The sequence below is a fragment of the Cavia porcellus genome, unplaced genomic scaffold, assembly GCF_034190915.1.
Source record: "Cavia porcellus strain 051 isolate PalLab524CR breed Dunkin Hartley unplaced genomic scaffold, mCavPor4.1 scaffold_12, whole genome shotgun sequence".
NCBI lineage: Eukaryota > Metazoa > Chordata > Mammalia > Rodentia > Caviidae > Cavia > Cavia porcellus.
Window position 1 is genome coordinate 33103115 of NW_026947495.1, and position 16203 is coordinate 33119317.

The window sequence follows — 16203 nt, forward strand, 5'->3', positions numbered from 1 at the left end:
CTGAGCATTATGAAATGAATCCAGTAGAACCACTTCTATCACCCATAAATCCAGAAGGGCCTGTGAAATCACTTGAAATTCTCATCATCAGATTATTTAGTCTACTGCCCTGAATTTTATTCTGAGAAGTCTCAAGGTATGGAAGAAATTTAGACAATTTTTTGCCAGGCCATAACACATGTGGCTTTGAGTGCAACTGCCAATGTTGTATTTGTTCTGGGCTGAAATTCTCCCACATTTCCCTCGAATTTTTCTGAGTGCACATCTGTCAGCATTCTGCTCTACTGTACTCTGATCAGAAATTGTAGTCAAGTTTGGCTTATAACATTCTAGTGCTTTTCTAGGTATTTCCAAACCTTGCCAATTTTTCTCCACAAGCTTATCTTAATGGTTTCCAAATAGCAAGGTTAGGTATTAGTCATGGCAGCAACTTCACTTCTCTGGTACCAAAAAATGTTTTAATTACTTTCTCATCACTGGCACAAAACATATGACACAACTCAAAGTAAGAGGGGATTATTTTGGCTCATTTTTGTTAGAGTATTGAGTTCACAGTTTTTTTGATCCAAGGCAGAAAGGGCTTGGCAAGAAGTGTGGCAAGAAGTGTGATCAGGAAGCCGAAAGAGAGAAAAGAGGGTCTGGAGAGGGGGATACACCGTTCAGGTTCACACTTCTAGTGATCTATTTCTTCTGACCAGCCCCTACCTACTGACAGCTATAGATTCATAAATGCATTTATCCACTGATGATTACAATGTCCTTTTGACCCAACCACCTGTCTAAAGCCCTACATCTGAACACATGTGGCTTTAGGAGGATGTTCTAGATCTAAAGCATTGCAAGCACCAATCTTCATTCATTTGAATTTAACTTACGTTGATATATTTAACTATAGTTGAATGGTGTTGAAAATAGCATAATTGATACTGCTTGGGTGCTGTAATATATTTTAAATGTATTATGAATACTATTACATAACAGTATATAAAGATAGTTTTAGATAGTAAATTAAGATGATAAATTGTTGTATTTTGGAAAGCAGTTGCTTAATTCATTGGGTAAATACTCACCACTGCCTGAAATCTTTTCTATTTTCTGTTCTCTTTTGCATTCTTTTCTTTTTCTTCTTTCTTATGTGAGACTAAGGATTTAACTTTTTTTAAAAAAAATTTATTTTGAGACTGGCTGCCCACGCTGAGTTGGAACCTGAAATCCATTTGACTCAGTTTACAGAGAACCACCATACCAGGAAATTCTTGGAATATTAGTCAAGAATTATTTGGAATATTATGTGAGATTTAGAACACTGACTTAGAAATTCATAATGCTTCAGCAATTGGAGAGATGTTATTTGGGAATATTTTAAGGAAATTCCAACTTTAAAAATACTTTTTCATGCCTCATTTATAAGCCAGTATCTCTTTACTGCTTCACCACATTTCCATCCTGGCCAGTAACTAGAGGAACAAATCAACCTGGAGGAAAAATGGGAATACAAAGAGGAAAGTAGAACTTGAATGCAGAAAGAATTATGGCGATACACCAAAAACTTGGGGAATATCTACTTTATTGAAAAGACAAATTTTGCACCTCTGCATAGTGCAAGGACTTATGCAGGCACTGTGGATGAAGTAGTAGATAAGAACAATTTGGTATGCTCTTCTTCTTGAGATTCTTAATGAAAGAAGACAGAAAGAAACAAGATTAACAGACATGTATAATGAAGAAAAATGTTTTAAAATTTAATCATTACCCATACTACAAGAAAAATATTTCCAATTAGTAAAGGACAGGATATATTTAATCATTTTTTTCATAATCTCCATCTTAAAGGAGTTTAAAATTTATAAACTCTCAAAGAATAACATAGAAGGCCAGAGAAGCAACACTCATGAAATAATGTGAATTGAACTGCAGGCCAGAAAGTGGTAATTACGTTTATCAAAAAGTAAATAAATAAATAAAACGTAAACTAAATCATAATCACTTAATAGCAAAAAATAAAAAGTCACCTGCCTTCCTTTTCTGATTCTTTAAACTTTAGAAATTACCCAAATTAAACAACTCTAAAAGTGAGGGAAAAGATAAAAATAAAAGAACAGTGTGAAAAGTTTGTATAAAAGGCAGGTATAAAAGGCAGGTAAAATGCTAGATCCTTTTGCCATACTCTGCTGCCTGATGAGTTCTATACCAGACTCCAGGGTGAGAACAGAGGTTAATATCAGCACAAAGGATACAAATGGGTGAGGATGTACACACTGTTTTAGTCAGTTCAGGAAAACAATGATGATCCATAGACTGCAGATCTTCAAGTAAGAAATGTTTATTTTCTCACAGGTGAGGAGGCTAGACATGTCCAGCCAAGGTACTGTCCAATCAGTTTCTGGAGAGGGCTATCTTTGAGGTTTATACATAGCCATCTTCTCACTATGTCCTCTCCTGTGCTTTCTTCTGTACATGGAAAGGGAAAAAATGATCTCTAATTTCCCTTCCTCATTTTAGGTAAAAACAAGTCATATCAGGTAAAGGCCTCACTGTTATGAAGTCATTTTGTCATAATTATCAATTTATAGGTGCTATCTCCAAATATACTTACTTGGGGAGTGGACATCAGTGTACGAATGTGGAAAGCCACAACACATCCATAATATTTCTGTGTTCAACACAGCTCTTGAAACTCTAGAGGGGAAACAGTAAAGAAAAAAGAAATACAAGAGTCAAGATGTAAAACACTAGGTTAGGGGGAGCCTCCTCTCCTGGTGGGAGAGAAAGGACCACCCAATGACTGCAGCACATTTATGTATATACGTGGAAGACTATTGTCAATTGAAACCCTTTTTACCATCCTGGTTGCTTCTCAGAGCACTTAACCGAGACAACAGAATTACCTGAGTATACCATCTGAGAAACTTCCACTTGAAAAATCCTGGATTGCACTTAAAAGTGTATTAGTTTTTTTTTTTTTTTTTTCATAAAAATCATCATTTTTTTTCATTTTTTGAAAACTGACTTTATTCATTCAAATATGCAACATGTAAACAAAAAAAAAAGCCTCAATAGAATAATAGATTAATTTGACCTAGGATATCTAGAATTTTTTTCATGCTTTAGGTTTCTTTTAGAACATAAACTGCACTCTGAACTTGTTAGTTTTGTTTAATATTTATCATTCTCTAAACAGGAGTTAGGATGTTTATACACAGGCCAGAAAAATAAGATAATATTGCTTAGTGAGATTTATTTATGAAGCCGATAAGCCCTGAAGAAAGATTTCCTTTGACCATTTAAAAGTTTATAGCTCTATTGGAACTTATTAAATGTGCAAGTTTTTTCCTGCCCAATAAATATATGTATGTGACATAGAGATCACAGAAATTTCAAAACAGCTGCCTCTCGTTGTTACCAAGTACAAAGGAAAAAGCAGAAAGGTCTATAAATATTTAGTTGTTGAGAACAGGAAAAGGACTTACTTTCTTAATACTGAAAGAAAATATATTAACCTTACCTCTAGGTGTTTTTCCTTGCCTTTCAAAATTCATAAAAGTCATATAATATATACAATGGAATATTTTTGAAAACCAGCAACCATTTCTAAATACCAGAAATGAATGTTCCAAAATTCATTTCTGACACTAATGGCTCCGAATCATTCACCATCTATGGTTAGGGGTCAGTTCCTCTAAACTGCCAAAGGTACTCAGACCTATCCATACTTTTGAATGACCATCTGTATGTTGAGGGCTTTCTGGTACTGTCACTTTTGGTTTGATAATTTGCTATAGCAGCTCACAGAATGCAAGGAAACCTGTTGCTAACACTTTAGTATAAAGGATACGGCTCAGTAATGGCTAATGGAAGGCTTGCAGAAGTCAAGGTTATGTGGGAAGGGGTGATGAGCAAGGCACTTCCATGTCCTCTTTGAGCAGGCCACCCCTTGGCACTTAAATCTGTTCTGCAGCTCAGAAGTTCTCTGCATCTCATTTTTTGACTTTTTACAGAGCTCAAATTCCAGCCCTGCTCCCACCCCAGAATGGTAGGTAAGGCTGAAATTTCCAACTGTGTTATTGTGTCTTTCTAGTGAGCAGTCACATCCCAAGATATCACTAATCTTCAGCCTAGCCACTAGGGTAACATAAACTTGGTGTTATCCTATAGGTTTGTTAGATACAAGAAAAAATCTGTGGGTTGTAGGAGCTCCATATCAGGAATTGGAAACAAACACCACACTTGGAATGAACTGTATTGTTTTGTTTATCTTTGTCTTTGAATGTGGTATTAACTTAAGCAACATTTGGTCCCAAAATATAGTAAGAGATGTAGAAGGAAATTGTTTCTTGAAATGGACAAAGTCTGTTTTGTAGACTTGAAACTCAATATAACATATATAACATCTTAAAGCCTCAAAACTTATGTAGCAAATGCATGCTCAGCTTTCCTTAGAAATACTTTCAGTGAACAAAAGTGATCTTTAGTTTAATAATTATTTTGTTAAGTACATAGATTTTTTTCTACAATTCCTGGTTTATCAGACCAAATTTTGTTGACCTACAGACTATCAATTGTCCATGTCTTCAAAAGTGAAGTATAAGCAATATTTTAAAAGCCTCAGATACACACACTCAAACACATACACAACAGACACACACACACACACACACACACACACACACACAGAGCTTGGCTGGCTGGCTGGCTTGCTCTTTTTTTCTTTCTTTTCTTTTCTTTTCTTTCTTTTTTTTTTCTTTCTTTTCTTGGCAGCACATGGGAATCCAGGACTTTGTGTCTGCTAGGCAAACACTGCCACTGAGCTACAATCACAGCCCTTGTAAAATTTTTATTTTCATATTGCATTTTGACACATTGCCCAAGAAGACCCCTGCCTCAGTTTCTTGAGAAGTAAGGATTATAGGCATCTACCATTGTTCCTGTGGCACTCATTTAATACTTCAATAATTATAGTCTCTCAACTTTCTTTACTTGGAAAACTATGTTTTAGCTAAATGGTCTTTAAATCAGATTTATATATCAGTTCACTGGTTGCTCTGACCAAAAAAAATTCAGACAGTATTGTGTATGTGTGCATGTATGTGTGTGTTAAAGAACATATAATAAAGACCTTAATTAGCATTATTCTTTATTCTAAAATTGAATAATGCTTCCATAAAATGGAATAAGTGTTCCAGTGAGTTAAGCAGAAAAGGTTGGGATTATAGATCTAGAAAGAGCTAAAGAAAGCAGAAATAAGCAAGATAAAATAGGTTGTTTACTTCAAAGATATTTCCTTTCAAACTGGGAACAAATAGACTGGTTCACATCTGGTTACTTTAGGTTATTTTTTTTCAGTGGAATTAAAACTGGATTTTGGGTGGAAATGTGATTATGTCTCTAATTATGATTTCTCAGGTCACGTAAGCACTTACATTTCAACTTAGTGACCTAGAACCTCAGCTAAACAACTCTATTTTTTTGATTTTTAGGGATGCTGAGGTCTGGTATCAACTTTATCCAAAATAGTGGCTTCCTGTAATTTTTATTTAATACTGGCTCATTTATTTATTTTTAATTACATGCAGGTTCCCTTTTGGTCATGATTAATAGAAATAAATGGATTGATATTGAACTAAAAAAATGTTTAATAACTTTTGATTGCTTCTCATCTGGTTTGTATTTTCTTTTTGTTTTGCTGTTATTGTTGTTTCATTAATTGTTTGTTTGTTTGTCTGTTTTTGGTGCTATGGACGAAATCCAGGCCTCCTTACTGCTTAGACAAGCACTCCACCCCTGAGCTCTCCTTGTTAGACCGGTTCTCTTCCACTGAGCTACATCCCTTGCCACATCATTATTTTGTATTATTCTCTTTGAAATGGTAACATAGAAACATAAAACTTTGAAAGTAGACACAGTTTAAATCATGAAATAATTATAGTAATTGTATCATATCTACATTCAAGTACAATGAAGATCAAATTTACTTCTCCCTACCTTCTATGCTTATATACATGTGTCATGAATAGAAATGTGTATAATTTGGGTCAAGATCAAATCTTCTCGGTTTTTAAAAGTCACAGCTTTATATTACCATAAAATTTCTTAAAATGAAGTGACAAGGGAGGATAATAAAAATTATTATGTGTACAAATTGATGGAATGGATCCAAAAAGGAAAAGACAATGTATACAGACAGAAAGTTTCAATTTTAGATGTGAAAAAAAAAAAAAACTATTAATGAAGCATTTATATAGAGCCAACAATTCTGCAAAACATGGAATAACTTTCTCATATAATTAATGTCATATTATCAAGATACTAGAAATAAAATTGCTGAAGAATATTATTAGTATTATTATTATGCCTCCTTCTCCCTAGATACATAAAAATTGCAAAAGGCTAGATACATGCATTTGAGCTTATAAAAATGTTGTAATAGAAACATAAATTTGGTTTATGGAATTTGTGGTTGGCCTTGAAGAAGCAATAATCTCTGGCAGCTCTATTCTAATAGTCAGAGGTCCTCTACCATACATCAGCCACCTCTAGAGGCCACAGAAATTTGCTATTTGAAAAACAGAAGCAAAACTCTTGCACTTAGCCTAATTACAGACCTAATAACCAAAGCCACAATAATATTTGCATCTGCTTAATAAGTTTTGCAGAACATGCTGTGGCAGTTAGGAGACCCCAAATGACCCTCTTTATAGAATTGTGGTAAGCATCTTGTGGCCATTGTCAACTTTGTGTTGTGAAAGATTTGTAATTTTATTCTAATGAGAAAGACAAATAGAGACTATGGTTATAAGCCTCAGCCTCCTATATGTACTTTCAAATGAGTATATTGCAAATAATGTATCCAAACATAAATGCAAGCAAAAATTATTATTATTTTTCCTGCCATATTTTGAGTAAGTTAGTTCATGTCTTTTGATGTCCATTTCATCACGAATACACAAAGAAAATCAGTAGAAAGTTGTTGTGAAGACTGAGATAATCCAAACCATGAGTTTGGAAGTGTTGGCCTATAACAATGGCTCGAACATTGTTAGCTTGTCAGATTTAGAGATGGAAAGACAGTGCTCACATTTACCTAAGCTTCATCTCCTGAAAAAGCAAACTGTAATGTTTAGTAAACAAATAAGTACCACACAAATATGATTTGACCAAGAGCCACAGATTACACCATCTAAAGATCCTTTAAATTCTGGTTAAGCTTTCTAGATGTTTTTAAGTCTTTATTCCCTACAGATTTAGAGGTCTAGTTTTTATATTAATTCAAAGAAGGTCCCTTAGAAATAAGAAAAGGAATAACAACAACAAAAAAGTTGAAAGAATTTCTGTTTATAAAGTGGGAGGATTTCTTATGGAATGTGAATAATATTGAAATAATTAGAAGAACAATGCTAGAACTACAACATAAACCCAAAGAAATAAGTTAATTATGCAAATTTTCTTTTGAAAATAAACTGAAAACCAGTTAAATTGTCAGTTCTTTGATGTTAAGAATGCCTGACTCTTTGCTGTGTTTAGGTAATATTTGCAATAAACACTTCTGTTGATGTTTTCAAACTTTAATGACCAGGTAGGGTCATGTGTAAGCCTGAGTTAATTTAGATCAGTGCACCTGTGGGTGAACATACATGTAAGTCTGTCATTTTCCCATGAAATCTCCAGAAAAATAAGGAGTTATCTAAAATAGTACTGTATTTCTCAGAGGACCAGAATTTCCCAGAAATACATACTTTTAATTAGAATATAACAGCAAAGCAAAATAGAATGCCTAAGTTTCTATAGAAAGACCTTAATCTATTATTTCCTACCTCTACTATTTCTCTGATTTCATTTTGTGATAACTACTATGTTTTGTTCTCGTTATATTTTTTTCAAATACTTCCTTTTCTACTAATTCTCCTCTCTGTCTCTCTATCTCATGTCTCCCCTCTTTGTCATACTGGTTTACTTCCTTTCCTCCTTCCACTCCTCCTGCTAACATTTGGTACTTAGTTGTTGAGAAAAGATGTGTGTAAATCACTAGCAGGGAGCAAATACAGTATATACTATACAGCATAGAAGGGTATACCACCACACACAACATGAGCTTATTACATCTATCTAATATGTCTAGAAGGGTTTTATTTAATGGTTCAAATATAGATTGAGATTTCCTTTCCCTTGACTTCAGATGTTAGTCATTTTACAATGGCCCGGAACACATCTTTTGACATTTATCACTTGTTCACCATTATATCAAGTGGTGAAGTCCATGTAACAAATGAAAGAAATTTTCATTGAATAAATGAAGCATTGGTACTGCTTTATATGACTATTGTAAATTTTAATTGTCTTAATTTAAACATTCATTTTCATGGACTTCCTCTTAAATGAATTTATTTTTGGGAACTGTTAGACATATTCTTCTATTTACTGTCCATTATTTTAAAATGGAATGCTATAAGAAGTATCTTTTCAGATACAAAATACAGGCTTTGTATTATACATGTTTTCTAATATCTGGTACAACTTTACAAACATTAAGGTACATAGATCCATTTCTGTATTAGTGAAGATTACTTAGGTTCAATCGCCTTTAAGATACAGCATAAATTTAAAACGGTGCCCTGAGTTCCTAAGCAACGAATGTATTCTCTAGATTCATCCTTTACTAATAGGCCAAAACCTTTACTTATAAAAGTTATGTCATAATATTATTATGTAGTAAGTGTCTTAATTTTGAATATTTTCTTACTGAACAAATCATATTTTTATTATCTTTTACTCAGTGTGTATAAATAAACCTTGGAGTTACTTAGGTTATTTTGCTTTACAGTCCTTTTGTCTGATTAACTATTTTACCTCATGGTAATAATAGCAAAATATGTTTGGCAAAGTAGCTATCTTGTATTTAAAATATAATGCATTTAAATTATGATGTTAGAAATAAGCAACTTTGAAAATGATCGGCCTTTGTATCTTCAGATTCCTTTTGAAAATACACTTACTGCAAAAAATAAACTCATTGGGTAGTTTGCAAACTAGTTGAAAATAGGGCAAATCATTTTTAGTTTACAGGCAGAAGGAAAGACTTCATTATTTTGTTTTGTTATTTATAACCTCAAAAAGCCCGTTTTTAGCAGGCTGTGGGCATGTAAGTCTAGTTACCATTTGATAAAATGAGTCAAGTGGGGAAACTTCTTTCTTTATGATGACACATCAAGTGTGACCTTATCTCTGAAACCATTAAGAACAACTGAATGAAGCTTCCATGCCTTGTTTTTCCAAGTACGTTAAGTAAAATCATAAAATATGATATGATTATTTTACAGGAGCCAGCGAGAAAGAAATAGCCTTAATGAATGCTTTGACTGTTAACTTACATCTCCTACTGGTAAGTTTGCTTTCCCAGTAGTGTTTAGAATACACTCATTTATAAAATCTGATGCTTTTCCATCTTTAATTCATGAGCATCTGAGGTTTTACTTATTTAAAAAATAAGATATGAAGTTATTTTCATTTTTACCAGAAAATGTTGGAATGTTGAACTGTGATATAATGATTTCTTTGTAAACAGAGATAGTTGATCTTGCAGGTTTCAGAATAGTTCAAAACACAAGAAAATACAGTGTTAAAGGGTGAAAAGGCAAACTGTTTGCAAGTATACAATATAAGGCTGCACATTTGCCATTTAGCACTGACCTTCCAATATGCTGGCCTTCAGCAGAGTAGGGTCATTGATCAGTGTGCCATTGTGTATTAATTTTTAAATATATTTGAAGCATATGAAATAGACTAAATTGGAGGAAAGAGATGTTAGGAGTTAAATAGTTAAAGTACTTACTGGATCTGAAACATGAAATAAATAATTATACCTTAAAGTGAAATGCATTCTCAATTTGGGATATAGTGGCTATAGTAATTGCTTGGCCCTGAAAAATTTAGATCTTCTGTTTTAATTGTGTGATGAAAACATTTCTATGCTTTTAGACATCCTCAGATAAGTGAATTAATGTCTATTGACATTAGAGAACATATTTAGCATCTCTAAGTTTTAATCATTTCCTTTGTAAAAGCAAGGACAAGAATATGTACCTCATAGGTCTATAGGAGAGTAAATGTGATAGTAAGTAAAAGTTGCAATAATATCCTGGCCCATAATTGGCAGCTAATTAATAGTGATCATCGCCATTGTTATTCTCTATTTCACCAGAAACCGGAGAAATGAAAGAGCCTCATTGAACAAATGGGCTACTTCTCACTGGTGCATCTAAGGACAAATGTTTCATACTGCTATCCTTTCAGTTAGAACTGAAATAAATACCATAAAATAAACTGTGGGAAATTATGTAATAGAAACCAAATTAGTAGTACATGGTATGTCATTGTAAATAAGACATACACAGAACAAGATATTTCAGTTTCATAGCAGAGAAATTATCATTACCTCCTTTGGATGGTAAATTTTTAATTAACATTTAAGTAAAGTGTGAGAAGTTGTTCTATCTGAGGTAGATTCCCCTGTGTTTGCTTTTCTATTGATCAACATAGTGAGCCAATATCTTTTCCCTTTGTGTACTTCACCCTAAACAACTGTGATTGAAAAAGTACCCCCAACAGATATCTTAGATGTTTAGTTAATACCTTTAAAATGTTTGAGATTATAAAAATAAAGTAAAATTCTATGTTAATGCTTTCTCAATAAATCCATTTCTTTGCAGTTATCGTTTTTTAAGCCTACACCAAAACGGTACAAAATTCTTATAGAAGCCAAAGCCTTCTCTTCTGATCATGTAAGGATTCCCTCAGGTTATATTTATGTTCATTCTTCTCTTCTTAGAGGGAGGTATCATTTGCCAACTTGAATATGTATTCATTAGTTTTTCTGAAAGTAACTTTACTATAGAAACATCTGTAAAATGCTTTTGATTTAAGAAGTTTTTATAGATTGTAGATTTATTCCTGTTGTTCAACTAAAACGTGTTAAGGGAGGAAAGAATTGAATAGGAACACTGATTTATTAGTCTTTTAAAAGACATTGAGTAAACTGCTGCTTTAAATCAACTATGGTTATAAAAGTTTTATTAATTCTTGTTGCTGTTTTATTTCATGAAATCAAATCAATACAAACTCCAGTGCTTAAACTTTTAGCTATGTAAAATTTAAATAAAAGCTTTTTTTTGTTCTTTGTTTTCATAGCCTGCTAGCATCATTATTGACACTTTATTGTCAAAAGTTATATTTATTGAAGCTTTAAATATTACTTATTATCAAAAAGAGTGCTATCATACCAGAAATTCAGTTGATAAGAAATTCATTTGTTCTGGACACACACACACACACACACACACACACATATTCACAAGTCCATTACATACTTTGACTTTAGTGTTAGAAAAACTTGGTTTTTATATTTATGTTAACTATTCTAGTCCACATCTTGTAAATCTATGGCATGTAAAAATTATGTTGTTGAAACTAATAGCCATTGTCTTACTAAAAAGGAGCAAAACCCCCAATATTTTTGAAAAATTGGATCCTTGTGATTGCTTATTCCAATGTATAACATACTCTCAGGCAGACTGTTCAATGTACTTTCACTTCACTAGCTTACTTTTTCTAGGATAAACAACTTTTATATCCATTTGAAGCTTAACAAGTCCATGCTACTCACTAGTCATTTTCAAATTCAGGTTTTGAATAGTAGAGTTTTAGAATAAAAATCTCTTGTAACTTTTAAAGTCTAAATGACTTCTACATTTCCACTCGTCTTTAATTTATACTATTTTAAAAAATGATCAGATTCCTGTTTAAGTCTTAAGTAGTTTTTCTTTCATATATGCTTCAGTTACTTTTAGTGTTGACCTTGGCTTTAATATAATAGCATATTTTTATTGATACTTTATTGCTTTCAGAGTTGTTATTTCAGTGCACTTCTGTGCATTCAGCTCAATTTAATAAATAAATTACCCTTCTTTTCCAGTATGCTATTGAGTCACAGCTTCAACTTCATGGGCTTGATGTTGAGAAAAGTATGCGGATGATTAAGCCAAGAGAGGTATGTGACAGAGACATAATATTCATCATGCTTCTATTAAGTATTGATTTTTTTCTTCCATTTCCTCAAAAGTTCTTCATTACTTTAATGGAACTTTCAAGAAAGTATAAAAAATATTTCTGTTACTATTAGATCATGCTGTTTAAAAAAGAAAATAGTTCCAAAGTGTGTATGTTTTCATTTTTCAAAGGGGTAGCCATACAGAAAGCGAACTATTTTTCTAATTATATCACTGAAATCTGCCATAGTCTTCAAGAAGATGTGAAGAGAGTAAAACATTGGATATCTACACATCATTGTCAATGGACATCACTAAAATCAAGTTAAAGATCAATGATAGTTGATGAAATTAAATGACTATCATTGGTCTTAATCTTTATAATCTATGTATCAGATGAGTTCCTTTGTGCTTAGAAGGAAAAAGGGATTAGGTGTAGTGTGGAAAATTTGGACTTTACAGCCTGAGTAATATAGAGAGAGGAACATTGTACCCTCCACTGTATGGATATATGACTTTAGATAAGTTACTTTGTCTGTCTGGGACTCCTTTACACTTGAACAACTAACTAACTAACTAACTATATATATATATATATATATATATATATATATACATATACACACAATCTGATCGTGTTGAAAATCTAAAATATTAAAAATATTATGTTCTTTAATAGAGATGTGATGCTAAGTTGTACAGATTTTGACATATAAACATCATACTTTGCATAATTTGTCAAGAGAATCACACAGAATAAATTTCAGGTTTCACATAAAAAGATCCCAAGGTATTAAGCCAATGTTCCAATAATTATTTTCTCCCACTCAGAAATTATTTGAAAAAAGTCACGTCTGGTCTATTCACATGGTCTATGCACGTCTATTTGCCAATATGCAGGAAATCAGCAAAATGAAATATTTTCACACTTGTGAGAGGATACTTACTACACATGTCTTGTACAAATTATTGATTTCTAGTATAACTGAATATGGCGAGTAACAATTAGAGGTTTGAATCTTATATAAGTAACCAGAATTTTAATGTCCCAAGAGTTAATCACAATATTGGGATCAGTGTTCAGCACTGCTAGCCCAAAACAAGTCAACATGAAGCCTCTACCCTTTCTTAATACTGACCCTGAAGAAATAAATTACTTTCAGTTTATACAGTACTATACTTACCCTTTAGTTTTAATTGTTCAAGGCAACTGTATTAAATTATTTTATGAATAAAAATTTCAAATTGCTAAATATTTAATTTTACTTAGCAAAGTGCTCATAATTTATGCTCTTTATATGTTAAATTTTTCTCATTAAGTATTTAAAGTATATTTTTGACTTAGCATTTCAATATCAACCCTGTTCTTATTTTGTAAACAAATTCCAGACATTTTTAATACACACATACACACAGTCACAGCTCTCCACGCTCCACGCACAGACAAACCACAAGGAATATAGAGCATGGATCAGAGCGACTAGCAAATAACAAGAATTACAATTTAAAGATAAACTGAAGGACAATGTAGAAGTGTATTATGAAGTTTTCCTCTAATATTAATCAAATTAATGATGTATGGACCACAAAGTCATGTGAAACTTATCACTGAAGAAAATTTGTAAACAATTTTTAAGTTGATGAGAATTGTTAGAATACAAATAGATGTTTTTACTTAGCCTGTTTATTTCAGGAAATTGTTGGCAAGCACAAATCTAAATTCATTCCCAATCATAAGTTATAGAAGCATGATATAGAAGAAAATAAGCTGGATATTAGTGAAAAGTTTTGATTTTATATTTCAGGATTGGCTTTTGACTGCTAGTTTGGAGAAGGCTTTACAATTAACCTGTTAGAAATTAGTTAATATTCAGAACAAAGACACAGAAATAATTCTTTTCTAAAAATAATTCTTACATTGATAAATGCAATTCCTTATTTCCAACAACTTTCTCTTTCCATATGATCTTCATGAATTTCTTATGTTTTGAGTGTTTTATACAGTCACAACTTGTATCTCATGAGAAAACAATTTATAGGTATCAAAATTATAAAGGTTAACTGAACAAGTAAAGGATAAATCAGTTACAAAGACTGAGACTTTAAACAACTCCTGTTTACTATTTTATTTTCACTTGTTAATAATGAATACATCTGCTGAAATATTGCTCTTCCATCAGGATTTTACAGAGCGTGAGTGTGGGGATAAAACTTTACCTCTAATTCTTCTTACAGTGAGAAAGATGGTGAAATTTAGATTGATACATATGAAGTGACAAATTACTATTATGATTACAGCATAACTTGTGTCTTCTTTGATTTAGGGGGAAGAAATCTTAAGGATGGAAGATATTCTTGAAGTAATTGAGAAAGAAGGAGACTCGATTGCAGTGATCCTGTTCAGTGGGCTGCATTTTTACACTGGACAGCTCTTTAACATTCCTGCCATTACAAAAGCTGGACAAGCAAAGGTATTCACATCCTGGTCCCTCCCCACTCCCCTGTGAGCCCTCAGCCAGCTGAAGCATAGTCTGACTGCACTTCTATGAAGTACCTTCATGCATGCTTTGTGAAATCACTGTAAGGCTTATTTTAAGAATGAGTCTTACTTTTTTTGTTTGTTTTTGTTTTTATTTTTTTGAGACAGGGTCTCACTATACAGGTCAGGCTGGCCTTGAACTCACTATGTAGCCTACTGAAGCTGGCCGAGAATTTGCAGATCCTTCTGCCTCAATCTCCCAAATGCTGGGATTACAAGCGTGCACCACCATGACTTGTTTACTTTTTAAGAAAAAAAAAAAAAATTCTATATTTTCTTTTGCTTCAGCTATCTCTAATTTAATCCACTTTTTGTCACTTTTGTGGTCTCATCTCCTTGCAAACAGATATTCCTTCTGTGTGTGCCTCAGTCAGCAGGATAGGCTTTCCACAGGGGATATCACCTTCACTAAGTAAGAAGCAGACAAAATACTGAAGAAAGTAACTACTAAAAAGACTGCTAGAGTTCAGGAATTTGTCCTACTATCAGCTGTACTAAAATGAGCCAGCTTTCACTGAGTCCTCAGTGTCTAAAGAGGAAGAAATGCAGATTTCATCAACAGATCAAGTAGATTTTATCAGTAGATAAAGTTTCACCCAAGATAATTTAAGGAGCCTTTTTTTAAAAGAAACTTGAGAAATTATTATACTGCCTATCACAAGAAATTTTTCTTATGCACTGATAAATCATGCTTAAATTGTTACCATTTGGAAATTGTATGTCTTTGTGTATGAATGCTAAAAAAATATTTTAGCATTTATTAGCTTGAAAGGAAGAAATCAGGGGAGCAGAATTCAATAGTCACAATTCGTATTTAAAATCGGTAAGTAGCAGTTCCATTTGATTTAGAAATCAAGTCATGTATTTAAAAAAGTGGCGATCAAATTTTATTCTGAACATTAATAAGTTATGGGTTTAATATATATGTAAGGTCTAGTTAATATATTTGGTCACTGAGCTAATGAATGGAACTAATGAAAAGAATTTCAGCACCATTATCAGCAGTCTCTAGGAATTCCCAGTCATGACTTCCAACTGGTTTGATGGATAACTTTGAAAGTGGTACATTACAAAAGATATGAAATAATCTCTTCTTAATTTAGATATTAAATGGTAGGCACCGAAGTAAAAGAAAGCCTACAAAAATGTATTTTAAAATGTTGTGCAAGTGATCAGCAAGCAGCCTCTGCTCTGTTAGTATACATGCATATGTCATTAAATTTCTTAGATGTGAGACAGGAAGATAGAGAAGACAACAGATTTTGGGATCACACAATCTAAGGTTCAAATCTTGGTTGGGTAACTTAGTTGGTGTATGATCCTGGGCAAGTTACTTGATTTTTCTGGATCTCTTTTCCTAAAATGGTAATTTGGAATAATAACACCTATCTCACTAGTTCAGTACAAAAATGCAGAGCATCTCTAGGATTTGGCACATATTCTCTATTAAGTAATGATTCCTGCTACCTTTAACTCCTATGAAACTATTGGGAATGATTAAGAAATCATTTTACTTCCCATTAAAAGCAAAATAAATTTGTTTACTTGGGTTTTATATACATTATTCTCATTCTTAAGTATATTGGGTGCTTAAAGCCATTCCCCAAGTGTTTTGTACTTTCCTTC

General features: G+C 32.6%; 1 protein-coding gene across 2 annotated transcripts in view; it reads left to right on the plus strand.

The window, feature by feature from the left end:
- Positions 1 to 16203, plus strand: part of Kynu (kynureninase) — a 110051-nt gene that overhangs the window by 23836 nt on the left and 70012 nt on the right. For both annotated transcript variants that reach the window (XM_063259029.1, XM_003478712.4), the window contains exons 5-8: positions 9315 to 9376; positions 10704 to 10775; positions 11966 to 12040; positions 14363 to 14509. In XM_063259029.1, coding sequence (XP_063115099.1) covers positions 9315 to 9376; positions 10704 to 10775; positions 11966 to 12040; positions 14363 to 14509 — 356 coding nt within the window. The remainder of the gene's footprint in view (positions 1 to 9314; positions 9377 to 10703; positions 10776 to 11965; positions 12041 to 14362; positions 14510 to 16203) is intronic.